A 16,334-nucleotide genomic window follows, 5' to 3' on the forward strand; every position below is an offset into this window, starting at 1 on the left:
TGGAAAATATTTAGACCTCAGTTTCACATGTTCAGACGGAAACCAAGATTTGTGATTTTTGTGGGGTTCAATCTCAGCTCCTGTTATTGTTTAACTCTTGGCACTAAATTCGACAGTCTGTTGCTAAGGGTGTCCTGAGGTGATCGATTCACAGCTGAGTTGATTTGTTCAGGCCTCACACATGTAAAATATGCAGTCACAAATCATCAGGCAGCATTTCACAGATGTACAACTAGTACTAATGTAGACAGGTGTGAACTGTATAGGCTGCAGACAGACATGTCATGGCCACTGGTTTGAGTGATGACAGGAGATTATTGCATCAGTGTATAGGGCAGGAATGTGAACACAAACACATACAGAGAGGGCAGAGAAGACACACACACAAATCCCTCCTGATACAGGACAGTGATGAATGCTGTTTAATCCTGTGGTCAGCGTCCCAGGTGGGAGGGGTCAGACCTTCTTCTCAGGGCTATCTCTTACAGGCCAAAGGTTCAGGCTGATGGCATCCTCTGATATAATGGCTGCATTTATCCATATACAGAGGATAGGAGAAAAGTCCTTAAACCTTGCATGCACAGTAACAGAATCAGGACTGAAGTTACAATTCACTGAAACCATGGCTTAAGTAATATTACCTGAGCTTTAACTAACAGAAAATACAAAGCAAAAATGTTATGATATGTGACAAAAAGCTTTGAAAATAAGCTCTGAAATAAGTTTAGATCCATCAGTTAAAAAGTTATAGCAGAGGCTCCTTCTTCTACTATACTTCCTCTCCACTGCCTTTCATAGGGAAATATTGTACTTTTTACTCCACATTTATTCAATAACCTTAAATTACTAGTTGCCTTGCAGATTAAAGTTAGTAATATATTATATGTATTGATGGAGGTTAAGATAAGCTTAGGTCAGAAGTTACCCAGCAGCATTTAAAGAAATTAAAATTAGGCCTTCCTTTACCAATTGCAGCATTTAAATTATATACACATTAATACTGATAATATGCAGGTTTTTTCATTTTTCATTTTCATTCTGCATAACACTTAGTTGTGACAGACTACTTACACTTTTGTCCTACTTGGTCGAGTATCCATAAACTGAAGTATGGATATTTCTACTTATCTAAATGTTTTCCACAACTGCACTTACTACTGAAAAATGTTCTTATTTGTTTAGGTTTGTTTGCTGTCAGTATGTCCCTAGGTCATCTCAGCAGAGTTAGCGAGTAGTGACAGAAACAGCATTGCTATGGATACCTAAGGGGTGTTTACTAGCTTACTAACTTGTGAAATAGATGTCAGTCTCACCTATCGCCATAATGGATTAGGGAGGGCCAGTTAATTTGGCAGAAACTGAAGGTGTGTCTCAATTCAGGGGCCACATCCTTTGATGGCTGTGGTCTGCAAAGGTGTGACCATCGTAGCTGTAGTACAAATGTAAATTTCTTTCCTGTTTGCATCATCATCAACCTTCAAAGCTGCAGGTGGACCAGACTGATCCACTCCAACTTGTGTCCAGCATCTTTGGTTTGGGTCACTAGTGCACAAAGAATGTTGGGATAAGTTGGAGGGAGCATTTGGAAGAGCTTTTGAAATGGGACAGCCTTGATGAGATGCTGTGACACAATCGGCCTTCAAATGTGAGAGGGGTTTGGCTACAGCCTGCAGACCACATTCAGTTGAACTACTCCCAGTCACACCCCTAACCCTAACCTTAACCTGCTAGGGGCGTGACTGGGGGGGTGTAACTGGAGGTTATGTACAAGCCAGATAATATTGTAACATGCAGTCTTCTAATTTTGTTTTTAATAAGCTCTTTGATGATATAAAAACAGGCTCTATTTAGGATGTTTCACAGGTTTAATTGCTGCTGCTCAGAATCTAGTTGCATAATGTGTCAGAAAAGCAAAGTGGTGGCCCCTCTATTTGTAATATTTCTTCATTTTGCATATATTGGCAGTGGTGTCAGTCTGGGCAGAATCTAACATATGGAAGATATGGAGTTTGTTAGAAAAATCCCCTTTATCAAAAATCACATGCCAAGAAAAGAAAAGAATGAATGTGTTCCTTTTTAAAATCATACTTTTTACTGTGAAGTGCTGGCTGAGGAGAAATCCTAAGAGCAGAACAGTGTGAAGACTTATCTAAATATCTCATGCTCCTCGGTGAAACATTGGTTATCAGCAGTGATCATTTACGCTGACCTGGAATTGACATGACACATACTATAAACCTTTTCATCTGCCTTGTGACTGCACACGCTAAAGTCACAACCGAATGTCACTGAAATGTTCATTTCAAAGTTTGTACAAGAAGCAGAATGACAACTAAACACTCCCTTCACTTCCCTGCAGTCTGTTAGTTAGGCCTCATGGATTTCATTGTATACACTGCGGTGGTCGTTGCCCTACGTTTTCATTGTCCCCTAAGCCAGAAGTTTAAGGAAAGTTTTCTGTTGAGCTATAATTGGGAGAAAAGCCTAACCCAAACTGTACAATGTGCCAAAGCAGACGTCATCGCACCTCATTTCTGTGGACAATGTGTGTATTTAGTGTTTTTCCTTCCCTCCCTCCCTTTCCATGTTCTCCGCTTCTCCCTCGCGGTGCCACAAGTGCTTGATTCGCTGTCTGGTCGTGCATATTAATGAGAAGGGGGCAGCGGGCTGCTTTTTAAGCGAGCTGCTGCCTGCCTCTCCACAGCGAGCGACAGAGAGCGAGCGAGCTAAACGACTGATTGCAGATTCTTCCAAACGGTCCGGACGCACTGACGGAGTTGCACCCGCTCCAGGCGGACTCCAAGAAGCAGAACTCACTCTGCGTCCCGCAGTTTTGCCATCCAACGCCAAGTGCAAGTGGATCTTATTGGCACCTAGAGAGACTTTGTTGTTGTTTCTGGGGTATTTACTTGTCTTGTAGAGACCGTTTAGAGAGTTTGGGTTTTGAGGAACCTGTTTGAAAACAATCCATCTTTTTTTTTCTTTCTTTTTTTTTTTTTTTACTAGTGAAGACATGCATCGGTGCACAGCGCTGCTACTTTTGTTAGTTGTGGCCTTATTCGTCCTGAGCGCAGAAGGTAAACTACGGTCCTTTTTATTTGTTCATTCTGAGCTGAACTTGGACTGTTTTTAACTCTGTTTTGCATTGAAGCAGTGGTGATGTAAGTGTGTAACTGTACATGAGACGTGTGTGATTTGAATAGAAAGGATGTGGAGAAGTATAAAATAAGTCCATACAGCCAGAACATGAGTCAAGTTGCCTCCAAAGATCTCCAAGCCTCCCGCACAGATTGAAGGCAGCTAAGTGGTGCGTTTGCTTGCATGTGTATGGACCCAAACTGATTGTATGTTGACCTCTCCAGTGTGCCGCCTGCTGCGTGCATTTACTCCTAATGTGAATTTAGGGTTCAGCATTAGCACAAACACTATATTTCAGTGATGATTAGTTGTGGGAAGACCTGAAGTCATCACGAGCCTTAAGTTGCTGTTCTCATTCCACGATGAGACTCTAGTAAGACAAGTGAAGCTTACAATGTGTAGCAAAAATAATTAAAGCCAATTTTTGTCAATAAGGAGAAGAATCAAGGAAAAAGAGAAATTTTATTTAATGCGATCTGATCTTTGCCTTATTTTCAACATGTATTGGTTTTAAAGATTGTATGAGTATGGCCATCTCCTAGACTAGACACCAGAAACCAGAAGCACTTGGATTTAGAAAGGAAACCCCATTTGTTCCTGTCTAACTGTGTGAAGTGTTGGCACTGTTTCCTCCCATTGCACAGCCCTGACAGTATACATGGATATATTAACCTCTGTGTTGCTCCAGTTTCATTTGGCCTGTGTTGTTCAGTGTCTGTGTGAGTGCTGCTTCACTATGGGTGTGTGATAGATTTAGTGGCCAGCAGTCAGGACAGATGATGGATGAAGGAAACCTTCAGTTATCCAGATTATCACCTTCCATCACAAACGCACAACCCAGCAAAACTCATTTTTCTGTTCAACAACTAGAAAACTGGACTTGAAGATGATAGACTGGAATAAATACATGTATAAACACTTTACAAGTGTGACTGCATGTGCTTACAGGGCAGGAATTTTCTAGCATTTAATTTTCCATGTGTTTAACTGGAAAGTTGAAGTTGAAGCCACAGTTTCTCTTATCCTAATCTGAATCTCTTCAGTGTTATAAATCATCTGAGCCCATAAAATAGCAAATATGTTCATTTTGCCTTCATGCAGCAAACCAGTTCCAGAAATAGCATCATTTTGGAAAATTAAGCAAATTTTCTAAACAAGAAGATTTCAGTTTTAGAAATTCTTAAGGTGCATGCTTTATATTGTATCTCTTTATATGTGACTTAAAACTGTTCCTTCCTCCGCAAATCAAGGCGTTCCCCTAAACTAACTAAACTAACACTGTTTGGACACATAAAACGTTAGCTGTGAAGTAGACTAGTCAGTGTGTCATTGAAAAATCCAATCACAAAGAATTAACCTTTCTATCAACTCAGGGTCTGTGTCAGTTTTAGAGCTGAAAGTGCTGATGATTTTTAACCATCTGTCAGACCACATTCATTGACCACATGTCCAGGTTCCGTTCTAACAGCATTCCTTTCAAATCTCCAGGACTACAACTTCATTATGTTACGATCAGGAGAAAATACATTTCCTTAAGAGAGATTTGGTCTCACTTACTGTATGTTTTTGATTTCTCAACAGCTTACAAGTGCAGGTGCACCAGAAAAGGACCAAAGATCAGATACAAGGATGTACAGAAGCTGGAGATCAAACCCAAACATCCGTACTGCCAAGAGAAGATGATATTGTGAGTCATACCTTACTTTCTGTCAGTCCCTCTTTTTCTTCAGTACATTTCAGTGCTTTTTCTATGTGACCTCAACTTTTTCATTATATTATTTTCCACTGTTTTCCCCTTCATTCTACCTCATCCTCCTCATCCTTTGTTTTCTTTGTCCTTATCATTCTCTTGACCTTTTCCTACCCATTTTTGTCTCTTCTCCTTTTCCCTCTTTTTCTGCTTTTCTTCTCTGCAAGTTAGAATTATTTGTATTTGTGTGGCACTGATATACAGTTGTAACCCTGCTAATGGCAGTTTTTTCAGGTTTGATCAAAACATCCCGTCAATCAGACGTAGGAGGACATACAGTGTGATAATAAACTAATGGTTCAATTGCACTCTGTGCCGAGGAGGTAAGGTTGTTTGGAAATGTGAGCAGAAAAGAAAACACCACTTTCCAAAACATTGAATCGTTTGCCCTTGAGGCTTTAATAGGCTGAAGCTTATTTTCTAGACAATAGGGGATCAATTCAAATATTATTGCTCTATAATCATACAATAGTAAAATCTTGTTACACACATATTTGTACAGCATCTTAGGTTGTGTACATACTTGAAATTGAAAACAATATATTGTATGTTAATAACTGTCTTACCCAGTGATCTTAAAAGAAGATTTCTGTTTTTCTGATGGATCATTACACCCTGCACCGAAGCCTCACTTGGCTGTTAGAGTGGTTTGTGAATTATAGGTTATCTATTTCGTCTTTCCACCTTCTCTTTCTCTGCCACCTGACCTTTGGCTCATTAAACTGCAGCCCAAGCAGACGGACAGATCTTGAGTTGAGCCACAGTAAAATGCAGCATAAGCCTTTCTGGTGTTGAATACAGCTCATTATCTAAACAGATCCAAGCAGACTTGAAGTGACCTGTGGTGTTTAGAGAAACACTCCAGTGTTAAATAAATTTACAGTATGTACAATGTCTTTTTTGAAGAGTTTGAGTTTGGGGGATAAAATCTCACCCAGAGGTAGAAATGTGCGATATGAGCTCTGTCTGGAATTTATTTGAAGTTTCATGTAAAAGCCAAATAAAGAGACAACAGGAACGTTACGTAAGCCTCCCAGGAGTCAGTTTTGTGTTGAAGATACAAGCTCTGCTGCCACCGCCTGCTGAATTGTGATATCACACTCTCTAAACACAAAATCTTAAGATCTGGGTAACAGCAGAGATCGGTGAGAAAACATATTGTGTGATTGTGTGTGCATGTGTCATAGTAAAACATAAAACTAATCACATCACCTTAAGGTGTTTTGACAGAACAGCGGTGACGTTTTCATCCTTTCATTGTAGAATGTTTTTTCTAACTGACAAAATTTCTCATTTTTAATACAAATTGTAATAATTACTTGTTAGACATGAACATTTGATATCGGGATTGGATTCAGATTTGCTTGAATGTAAAAGTGGACACACTGAAATGATGAACTGTGGACTGTATGGAATATGGTAGTAAAGCTGCTACTTCCAGCTGCTCTAATGTGATGATTTGGTGCTTAGTACTGTAAATCATTTTTTGACACCTTAAAATTAAATGAACCAATTAGTCATAAAAGTTCCCATATTGTTACAGGTGTGCAAGGGCCATAGGTTGGTACAAGCTGAACGTAAGAAATTAAGTGCCTATATGTATATGTAAAAAAAAAAAAAGCACTCTCAGACTGATCTGTACTGTGTGCCACCCAGGCTTTATTTAAGGCTCCTGTATTAGGATGAGATGGGGACTCATTTGTTCACCCTTTTTTTATTTTAATCCAAAGCAGTAACACGTCATCATGTGGCCTTGTCCATGGAGGCAAGACTTCTGGAGTAAATTAATGAACATTTTTTATAAATATCACATTATAAAAATGCTCCATTGAAAAGATCATGCATTTAGAGTTTTACTTGAATATAATTGCAACAGTATTTTCAGATAACTCATTCTGAAGGACTTTCTATAGATTTTATTTGGAGGTCTGTTTAATAAGAAAAGTGAAGTATCTGATGTATAAATGTGGTGAGGTTTAAGGTACGATATTTCTGCTTTAAATGTGGTATTTAAAGTAGTAGTATTACATTGCTGCAAAGGAAATAAATAGAATGCATTTTATAACCATTACTTCCTTTTCTTTTTCTAATTTCCTTTTGACTTTGAATTTCTCTTATAGACTTCTTACACGCTCCCATGCTCCCCCTGTGCTTATGAAACATTGTACTAACCATATTAGCTTTTAGAGCCAGTGGCTGCACTTCAGCTGCCCAGTTGAATGATAATGAGGAGGAACTAAAGCTCAAATTAATGCAGTAATTAGGTTAAATTTCACCCCTGCTAAACAGCCATGGATGGATATTAAGGTAGTGTTTATTACATCCTTGCAGATATGAGTCCACTAGCATGCCCACATACAAAAGAACTTTCATCTTCTTTCTATCTGGCCCCCATGCACACACACTCAGGGCTCAGTTATACAACAAAGCATGTACAGCTGCCCAGCTAAACTGCACTCGCTGAACAAAGTAGCAACTGAATGGGCTGGAAAATATATGCAAAACCTTTCATCTTTAATCTAAGCACTGAATGCTTAGATTTTATCAAGAGTCAAGTCTTTTTTTCTTCCAGCCATCTCATTTAACATTCATGGTTTGGTGATCCTTTGACTGTGTCACTGGTTAGGGAGGCCCCATGGCATGGTGGGTGTTTTTTCCCACATTTCTCTTGTTTGACCTGAATATGCCACATGCAGGCAGACAGTCTGTACCATTGCCTTAAACAGAGGCAATTGATTCAATGAGCTTAGATGTCACATTTTGAAGTGGCAGCTCTATAATATTGCTTCCTCACCAAGAAACTGGCCATCCTTTGCAAGCTGATCTTTGGAATTGTGAGGGCATTTATCTGTGAAAATGGTATTGAGGGCAACTTAGAATAGGAGCTGAAATTTCAGGCAAAAACAGATCAGATGTGCAAAAATCCACTATTGAAATGGCTCAGACTGACTGTCACATGTTTTGAAATAGTTTAGCAGTTCAGAACTATTCAGACTCTATTTGTCTCCACTGAGAAGAGAAAGGAAGTTGGCTCTGAAGCTGATGTGAAGCCACGGGGGTTACCTTGCTATATGATAACTGGCCCTACAATTTCAGTTAAACTCTGGGGTGCAAATAGACTCACTGTTTATGTTGGGATGAATTATTCTGCCCAATATTAAAAAACTGTGGCACAAACACAAATCTTGACCCGTATGCCATCATTTATTCACTGGAGCTTTTCATCTGTTGTGCTTTCATCAGTGCAGTGAAAACAAAATATTTTGGCAATAACATTAGATTTCTGGATTTCATGGCATGTCTTTCTTGTGGCTTGTCTCCTTTTCCTCTCAGTGTGACAATGGAGAATGTGTCTCGGTTCAAAGGGCAGGAGTACTGTCTTCATCCCAAACTTCAGAGCACCAAGAATCTGGTCAAATGGTTCCGCATCTGGAAGGACAAGCACAGGTAAATGCTTCAAACACCTTGACAACAGCAGATATACTATCTATGAAATAATCACTATTTACAGTGATTAAATGACATGTCAGCTGAATACATACAAAGGCACATTACAAAGGCTGCCATATTAACCATATTAGCTTAAATCCATACCAGTGTTGTGTTCACACCTTGTTGCTGCTGCCTCCGGGTGTCAGAAAAATCAGTTATTGCAGGTATAATATGTATTGTTTCCTATTAGATTTCATATCCCCTGCACAAGGCACACAGCTTGCCCTGTTATAAACCAACCTCTTTTATGACTGACTCTGAGTTGTAGACCATGACCAGAGGCTTATCCTTGATGCTTTATTGATTTGATATTTGAAATGCTTGCCTTCCCTTCCACACAGAGAGTTCAGGGTCAGTCACTAACTAAAGACGTGTGGAGAAGGTGGAGATTCAGTATTTCAGTATACACAAGAACAATTCCACAGGGACCTCTGTGGGTTACAGGGTGATTACACCTTTGTCTTTCAACATACATCATAAGGCTGCCAGATGAAATACCTGAAGACAGACACTGACGGAAAACACCTGCTGGAGGAGCTGGATAATGCTAACGTGAAGGCAGCCAAAGGAGTGAACTGAAAAAAAAAAAGTTTGAAATTACAAAGAAATTAACTTTTTTGTTTCTTCCACAGGGTGTACGAAGCCTAAAACATCTGCTACCCAGCATGTGAGGATCACGTGAGACAAAGAAATGACACCACCAGGATTGTTTTTGTGAAGTACAAGATGTAATCTACAATCAATCTGTACTTCTCCATATTCTGCCTGAGATCTGTTGAGCGCATTAAGAGATATCTTTAGTTCTTATATAAGCTGGTGGGCTCGTTTTAGTCAGCTATAAATCTAGTTACAATCACTCTCCATGCCAGTCTTCACAACTATAGCTACACATGTCAAATAGTGGATGAGACACCGCTGTCTGTGTTCAAACAGTTGTAGGTTGTTCACCTATGATTTAAATGGATTTCTCCTTTGCTTTGGTTTTTAGGCATCGTTGAAAGTGAAGAATGTGTACAAATGTGTCACTGCAGAAACAGGCAAACCTTCCTTTATATAATACAGCATGGGTGTTTTCATGCAGGAGTAGATTTTCACTACTTTGTATTCAGTTTGACAAGTAAAACACCAAAACCTAGGATTTGGTTACCTGTGTTAAGAGGTCATAGTTGGATACAGTGATAAAGGTTCTCAGTGGATCTGTGTCTTTGTAACAGAAAGAGTACAATACAGGAGTTGCTATTGTTCAGTCAGATAGAGATCTACTACTACTTGTGTGTGTGTGTGTGTGTGTGTGTGTGTTTATGTTTATCATGTACATGCTAGTGATAGGTCAAACAACCACACCAACACTGTTCTACAGTACCCTTTCCATTTTCTAAACTTGTTAATTGGCAGGGTGTAGTGTCAGAATACAAATAGTTCATTTGTTCCATTACTACATAAAGTACAGTCTGTAGATTGGAGTTGATTAAATAAACATGATTGTTAAATACACTAATAATAGTTTCCATCAACAAAAGGTGTTAAATATTTTTAATTTGTAATGAAGCAACATTTCATCTAAATTGCCTATAACACCCATAGTGGTATTTAAAGAATAAAGCTGATAATATTCTATATGTTTGTCACTGTCAACAAATGAAGAGACCAAAACAAGCAATGTATCCATCTGTGGCTCAAACCTATTCATTTCTCTAAAAGCAAAAACCTTTAAAAACAGGTCACACTCACTTTTTTTATCCTAAATAACCACCCAAAACAAATGAATACTGTGGTTTTTGGCAACAACACGCAAATGGTACATTTGTTTGGGGAGTATTTTTCAGTTGTGTATTAAAACACATTTAGTGCTTTTATGTCACCAGGACAGTGACCCAGAGCCAGTGTTAATGGTAAAAACGATCCGTAGCACCCAGTTCAACAGTGTGTCTCACTGATGTCTTTTTAATAGTTTTTCTAAAACACTGGAGGTCTGTGGTACAGAGGAATAAGTTAAATTTGCTCTGGAACACATACACAGCACCTGATTCATTTTTCACTAGCTGACATACAGAATATTATTGATCTTATCCTTTAAAATAGCCTATGGACTGCATTGTCTTCTGGCTGGCTGGAAATTCAAGTATTTCAAATCATAGTCACTACTCACGTACCTAGCAACACTGAAGTATTTGAAGACAGCAATTTGTACTGCTATTGATCATTTTACTGTCTCTTAAAGTCCCATATGGCTGATGATACTCTGCTCTGTAATAATCTCTCCTCCTGTAGATCTCCTGAACAATACTGTCAACTGTGTTTTTGTTTCGTATATTGTCAATACTAGTAATAATGACTCTGGGGCATTGTTTTTTTGTTTGTTCGGTTTTTTTTTTTGTTTTTATTTTGCCACCAAACAGAATTATTCTACATTTCTATTCACTCCGTTGGCATTTTATTACGTACACCAAGCTAAAGCTAACACAGTCCAAAACAAGTGTCCTGCAAAAACTTCTCCCTGATGAAGGTGACTCATCAGTTTATTGAATCTATTAGAGAGGTATAGAGTCACCTGTATGATCATTTAGGAGGCCGTAGTCTGTACTTCTGACCATCTGTACTGCACTACTGCATCTGTTTCTGTTACGTGGCCTAGCCTCATTGATCTATGGGGTAGACAATGAATAAAATGACCTGTACGTCTTCCAAAATGATCACGAACATGAACAATGAACATTATGATCTTCCCAAAGGGAGGATTTATTGCAGGACTGTTGTATTAGACTGCATTTGTTTAGCTAGGTGTTTCTAATTAACTGCCAACTGAGTATGTCGATAATAGCATATACACAAAACACCACATTTTCTTGATCTTTTGAAGAATGTGCATTACTCTTTTTTTATATCTTATATATACATATATATAAAGAAACATTTTGTAAATGGACCATTATCGCCTATATGTTAGTGATAATGAAATCATCTCAAGATTTTACAGTGTCATGTATATTGTATTACTGCATTATAGTTGTTTTTGCTATTTAAATATGGTTTGGATATTTGGAGGGTGAGTGTCTGGACTGGCCCACCAAACACACACAGACATTCCACTGAGTGTAAAACAATAAACACAGCAATAAAGTGTCTATAGAGCAGCTCACGTTTCCATTTCATTCACTGAATTGACTTTTGTAATCCAAACTGGAAAAAGACGACTTGCTGCAGATGAAGAAAAAAAAGCTCCTTTAGACAAATGTGTTGTGAGACAAACAGGTCACCAGGTGGCGATATATACCAACTGACTATAATCAGGCTGAGTGCAGTAATGAAACTGATATTACAAATTAACAGTACACTGACAGTGCCTTTAAATACTTCAGTGATTGTGATTAGGGTTGGGGCGAACAGAACTAGAAGATTTAACGCACTGACAATATCAAGAAACCAGGTGAGGATAATTGTAAATTTTATAGTAATATCTTCAAATGCATTGCATTTATCAATTCATTATATTGACTGGTACATGCTGACAATTGGTTCACAAACAATATTAAAATGTATATATGAACGTAGGTAAGTTAAAATTTATGCCATTATTATTAATGTAAGTTTAAATCACTACACAAAACAGTCCTGACATTACTTTAGGGTTTGTACTACATATACTACTGCAGGGGGCATGAAATTATATTTGATATGATGCATAGAACTGCAGTTATTAGTTGATGTACTTGTACTTGTACTACAGTGTAGTAAGAATAAGAATAGTCCAACCTATTTTCAAGTATTTGTATAAGAATATTGTAGTATCATTGTGCAGTAACCTGCTTCATTCAGGTGATGCCACCACTGAATATGCCAACAACCTAAGCATAAGTAGTGGGCTTCATAATATAATAATATTACGAGTAACCCCGAAGATTATAAAACACACTTTTGTGTTGTCTGAAGAAAATAATCAGTGATCAAATCAATAATTGTGTGTATTGTGCAGGCGGGGTCAGTATTTGGCAGCTGCCTCCCGCTGTGATCACAGTGCGAGAGGCGGGGTCAGTATTTGGCAGGTTGCTCTGTCTGATCTGCTAACGGGCATCAGTCCGGGCATTAAAAACAGGAACCACATTATTTTCGAGTGCCTTTGCAATGTTTCCACCCACACCTCTGCACTGTCTGTTTTGATCTCATCGAGGCTGCCGTCTGTCCACACGTCGGCTACAGAAACCAAACGGGAAATTGATGCATCTTGCGCTGCGTTCCTGTTTGTTTTGACCCGGTAAGGAGCCCGGAGCGACGGGTTAGCTTCCTCTGCTAACACTAGCCTAGCTAAGCTAACAGTGTCTGACGCTTTGTGTTGTCTTTCTCGTTCATTTTTCCTCGCATGTAGTTAATGAGTTGTCTGCCGTGATCGTGTCTTTAGTTAGAGGCCAGTATTTAAGTGCACATTGGGTGTTAAGAGCCGTCCGCGGCTTTTTTTGTGTACCTGGGGAGCTAATTGCTAACGGCTAACGGAGGCAGTTCCCATCGCATCAGTGGCTCAGACATAGCGAGCAGAAAAAGAACTGTCATAAATAATTAACTATTTAAAGCTTGGCTGCATATTTTGTAGGGGTTTAAAAATAGCATTGGTTTTAGTTGGCAGCTGTGTGTTTTATTGAACTGGGCTATTTATTCGCAGTCACCTGGTTTTGTCACAACAGGATCGAGACCCTTAAATCCTCTTTGGGTCGTCCTGAGTTTCTGTTTCTGTTTCTTTTCTTTCCTCCTGTGACAGCTGCTGGAAAGCTTCACCTTGGACACTGCTGGTACATGAAGTTGACTGTGCTGCCATGTGCTGGTGTTTTGTGGCACAGTGTTTTGCCTGATGCAAATGTGTGCATGTCGGATGTGAGGGCTGTCTTTGTTGTTCTATAATCATTGCACTGAGTGAGAACAGGTTGTTCTTGTCATACTATAATATAACCCAGTCTTAAAGAAAGAAATCGTCATGCACAAGAAACTATACTATAATATAGTACTGTCTATGTTGTGCATACTGAGTAGACACAAATACTCTGATTCATACTATCTCATGTTTTTTTGGAAAGTTTACTGTGAAATTATTGTTATAACACCCCTGAAATGGCTGCTTATCTGTGAGGTGTCTGACCTGCAGAAAGTTAATCTGCATCCATTTCTGAAAATCAGTCATTTGTTTCAGTCGCTTTTCAAGCAAAATTCTCTGGTTTCATCTTCTAAATGTAAAGATTTACTACATGTCTTTGTCCTTCATGGCAGTGACACAAACATGCTTGGGTTTAGAGCGTGTTGCTGGAGTAAATAAGAAATTAGGAGATGTCACCTTGAACTCTGGTGCGACGTGTAATATTTAGAGGGATCTCTCAGCAGAACTGGAATATAATATCCATAACTATGTTGTCATTAGTGTGTAATCACGGGCAAATATAAAGCGTTTCTTAGGGTGAGCCTTTTAAAGCTTTACATTACATTAAGAGTGGGTCTTCTTTTACGGAGGCAGTCATATTGCACCTCCATGTTTCTACAGTAGCCCATAATGGACAAACCAAACACTGGCTCTCAACAGGGAATTGCGTTTTGTTTGATGAGAGCCGGTGTACCCTCCCTCATGCCTGGAAGCAGGTGGGGTGGGTTTTGTGGGGTATTCAGAAGGCCTCATTCTGCAGTCTCAGCCACTAGATGCCGCTAATTTTTTCACATTGCACCTTTAAGGAGACTTTTAAATAAACAGGTTCTCACATTATATATACAAAATAATCTATTTATTTATGAATCCAATAATAATTAGTATGTCAATCACAAAAGAAAATTATTAGTTAGAATTACTTCAACTAACAACCAACTTAACTGCAACTATAAACAAGACCTGTTGAACTGAAAACATTACCATGGACCTAATGTTTAAGTCACTGGTCTAAAACCAAATCTGATTGTGATTCTTGAGATATGTAATGACGGTAATAATAAAACAGTAAGACACTTGAAGCATTTAGCATTCTTATTAAGTGTGCCCAAGGTGAACCTGTAGCCTTTAATCTAATGGATCTCACGTACGCACATACCAACAGCGTCAAAACTCTCCAGACTCTTGCAGTGTCAGATGAGACTGTGTACATAAGATGACCCACAGTTTTTATATGGAAACAAAATGCACACAGCAGTCACAGCTGCGTCATAACCACATACCTGCAGTGTGTGTGATAGCTGTTGCCAGATCAGTGACTGATTGTTTTAAACTCTGTGGACAGGGCCCAAGCTAAACCAGCTGGACCCACACTGCCAGAAATTCACCAGATTTCATGGGACTAATCTCAGTCTGCTCATGTTTGCACTTGTATGAAAAATATGTTATGTAATGTCCTCTTTTGCTTTTTAAATCACTCATTGAAGTATTGCTTCTCTCCAGAGTAAGATGGTCAGTAGGATAAGCAAAAGATTTAATGTATAAAGTGCAAAAAACTCGAGGACTAATCAAAGTAGTGCAGTTGGGCAGTAATACACTGCTGTGGGCTACAAATGGAAAGAGATCTCTCTATATTTAATACGAAGCTCTGGAAGCCCAGAACATTATCTCCTGGTGTATATTAAGCCAGAACAGGCCAAAGGCAGTTTTGCACAGTGTGGCACTGACCTGCTCAAAGACTGTGTAAATGGAGATGGTCCATTAAGCGCCTGAAATAATGTAAAAAATGTTTTTAGGTTCAAATACAAGAGAAAAGGCTTGCCAGGGCATTTTTCCTTCACATCCTGTGTTTTATTTTAACTAAAATTCTAACAGTCCAACATTGCATGATCCTTTACAGTATCAAAGCTGAAGATTAATCTGAACACTGGTAGATGTCAGGTGTTTTCTGGGTCATAGAAATGTAGATAAAATTGTTAATTTGTGTTTTTCTTCTTTTCATCACATCTTAGCAGAGGATTTAATTGCAGATATTACTTTAAATAATTATATAATAATTATAACACAATCCTGCATTAAATCCAGCCTATTAAATGTCAGAAAACAATGTAAAATGCCCATTTCCCTTTCTGTGTCATGAAACAGCTTGTTTTATCCAACCAGCAGCAGAAACAAAAAGATGTTCAGTTTATTATCAAATAAAACAAAGGCTGCAAACAGATTCTTGCAACTGGGACCAACCAGGGAATGTTTGGCATATTGCTCAGAAAGTGATTAATAAATATTTAAAGATTTTTTTTTTTAATTGTCAGCTCTATAAAAGGACTTTTCACAAATGTTTTTTTCAACTGTAAGTCCATTGTAGGTTTTATTGTGTAAATCATAAAGATACAGTGCAGCCTGCCAAGCCACCAGATTCCTGAAAATGTTTTCTTCATCTATGAAGTAGTGACTCAAGCTCTGAATTTTAATGTCAGTTTATCAAATAGGAGCACATCATATCTGCATGTGCCATATAAATTTTCTACTCTACTGTACCAAACAGAAGCAGAAGGCCACAGCTTGATACACATTGGCAGACTGAGAAATCCTGTGCTGAGGAGCTGGTTAGGCTGAAGTAATCTGGGGTGAGAATATGTTCTCAGCAGGTTTAAGGCCACCACTCTATCAGTGCAGCGTCTGCTCAAAGTGCCAAGCCCCTGGAGAGATTACACAGGGATGAAAGTCATGTGACTGGAAAAACAGGATGACAATATCTTTTCCTGTATCTGTAACCTTTGGCACACTTTTTTGAACACTCTACACCTAAAGACTGGTTTTCTTGTTTGGGTGAATTTTTTTTTTTTTCTTTATGAAAATTTGACTGAAAGACCCAAGTACTAAATCACTGGTCACTGTATATTTATTTTCTTCCTCAGGCTACATGCTTATTATGTATATTTACAAAAAATGAAATTAATTTATTTTACTATGTAAGTCTACATTTTACAATCAACATTTCCGGTCTTCTTTTCAGTTTAAGTTCTGCTCTAATCGATTTTGGAAGCCATATTAAGG

The 16,334-nt window shown here is 38.5% G+C and overlaps 2 protein-coding genes across 7 annotated transcripts in view; both read left to right on the forward strand.

Moving 5' to 3' along the window:
- Positions 1 to 2,714: 2,714 nt before the first annotated feature.
- On the forward strand, positions 2,715 to 10,071 carry cxcl14 (chemokine (C-X-C motif) ligand 14). Of its 2 annotated transcripts, none has more exons than XM_026331276.1 (5): positions 2,715 to 2,901; positions 3,007 to 3,077; positions 4,720 to 4,825; positions 8,222 to 8,335; positions 9,013 to 10,071. In XM_026331276.1, exons 2-5 carry the CDS (start codon positions 3,014 to 3,016, stop codon positions 9,026 to 9,028), a joined length of 300 nt encoding a protein of 99 aa, XP_026187061.1. In that variant the 5' UTR covers positions 2,715 to 2,901; positions 3,007 to 3,013; the 3' UTR covers positions 9,029 to 10,071. The 2 variants fall into 2 exon arrangements, with proteins under 2 accessions (XP_026187061.1, XP_026187062.1); XM_026331277.1 differs by having other exon boundaries at positions 2,715 to 2,852.
- Positions 10,072 to 12,428: 2,357 nt separating this feature from the next.
- fam13b (family with sequence similarity 13 member B) overlaps positions 12,429 to 16,334 on the forward strand; it is a 61,043-nt gene continuing 57,137 nt past the window's right edge. For all 5 annotated transcript variants that reach the window (XM_026331105.1, XM_026331109.1, XM_026331107.1 and 2 more), the window contains exon 1: positions 12,429 to 12,632. The gene's annotated coding sequence lies outside the window, so the exon portion shown is untranslated. The remainder of the gene's footprint in view (positions 12,633 to 16,334) is intronic.

The sequence above is a fragment of the Mastacembelus armatus genome, chromosome 10 (assembly GCF_900324485.2).
Source record: "Mastacembelus armatus chromosome 10, fMasArm1.2, whole genome shotgun sequence".
Taxonomy (NCBI): domain Eukaryota; kingdom Metazoa; phylum Chordata; class Actinopteri; order Synbranchiformes; family Mastacembelidae; genus Mastacembelus; species Mastacembelus armatus.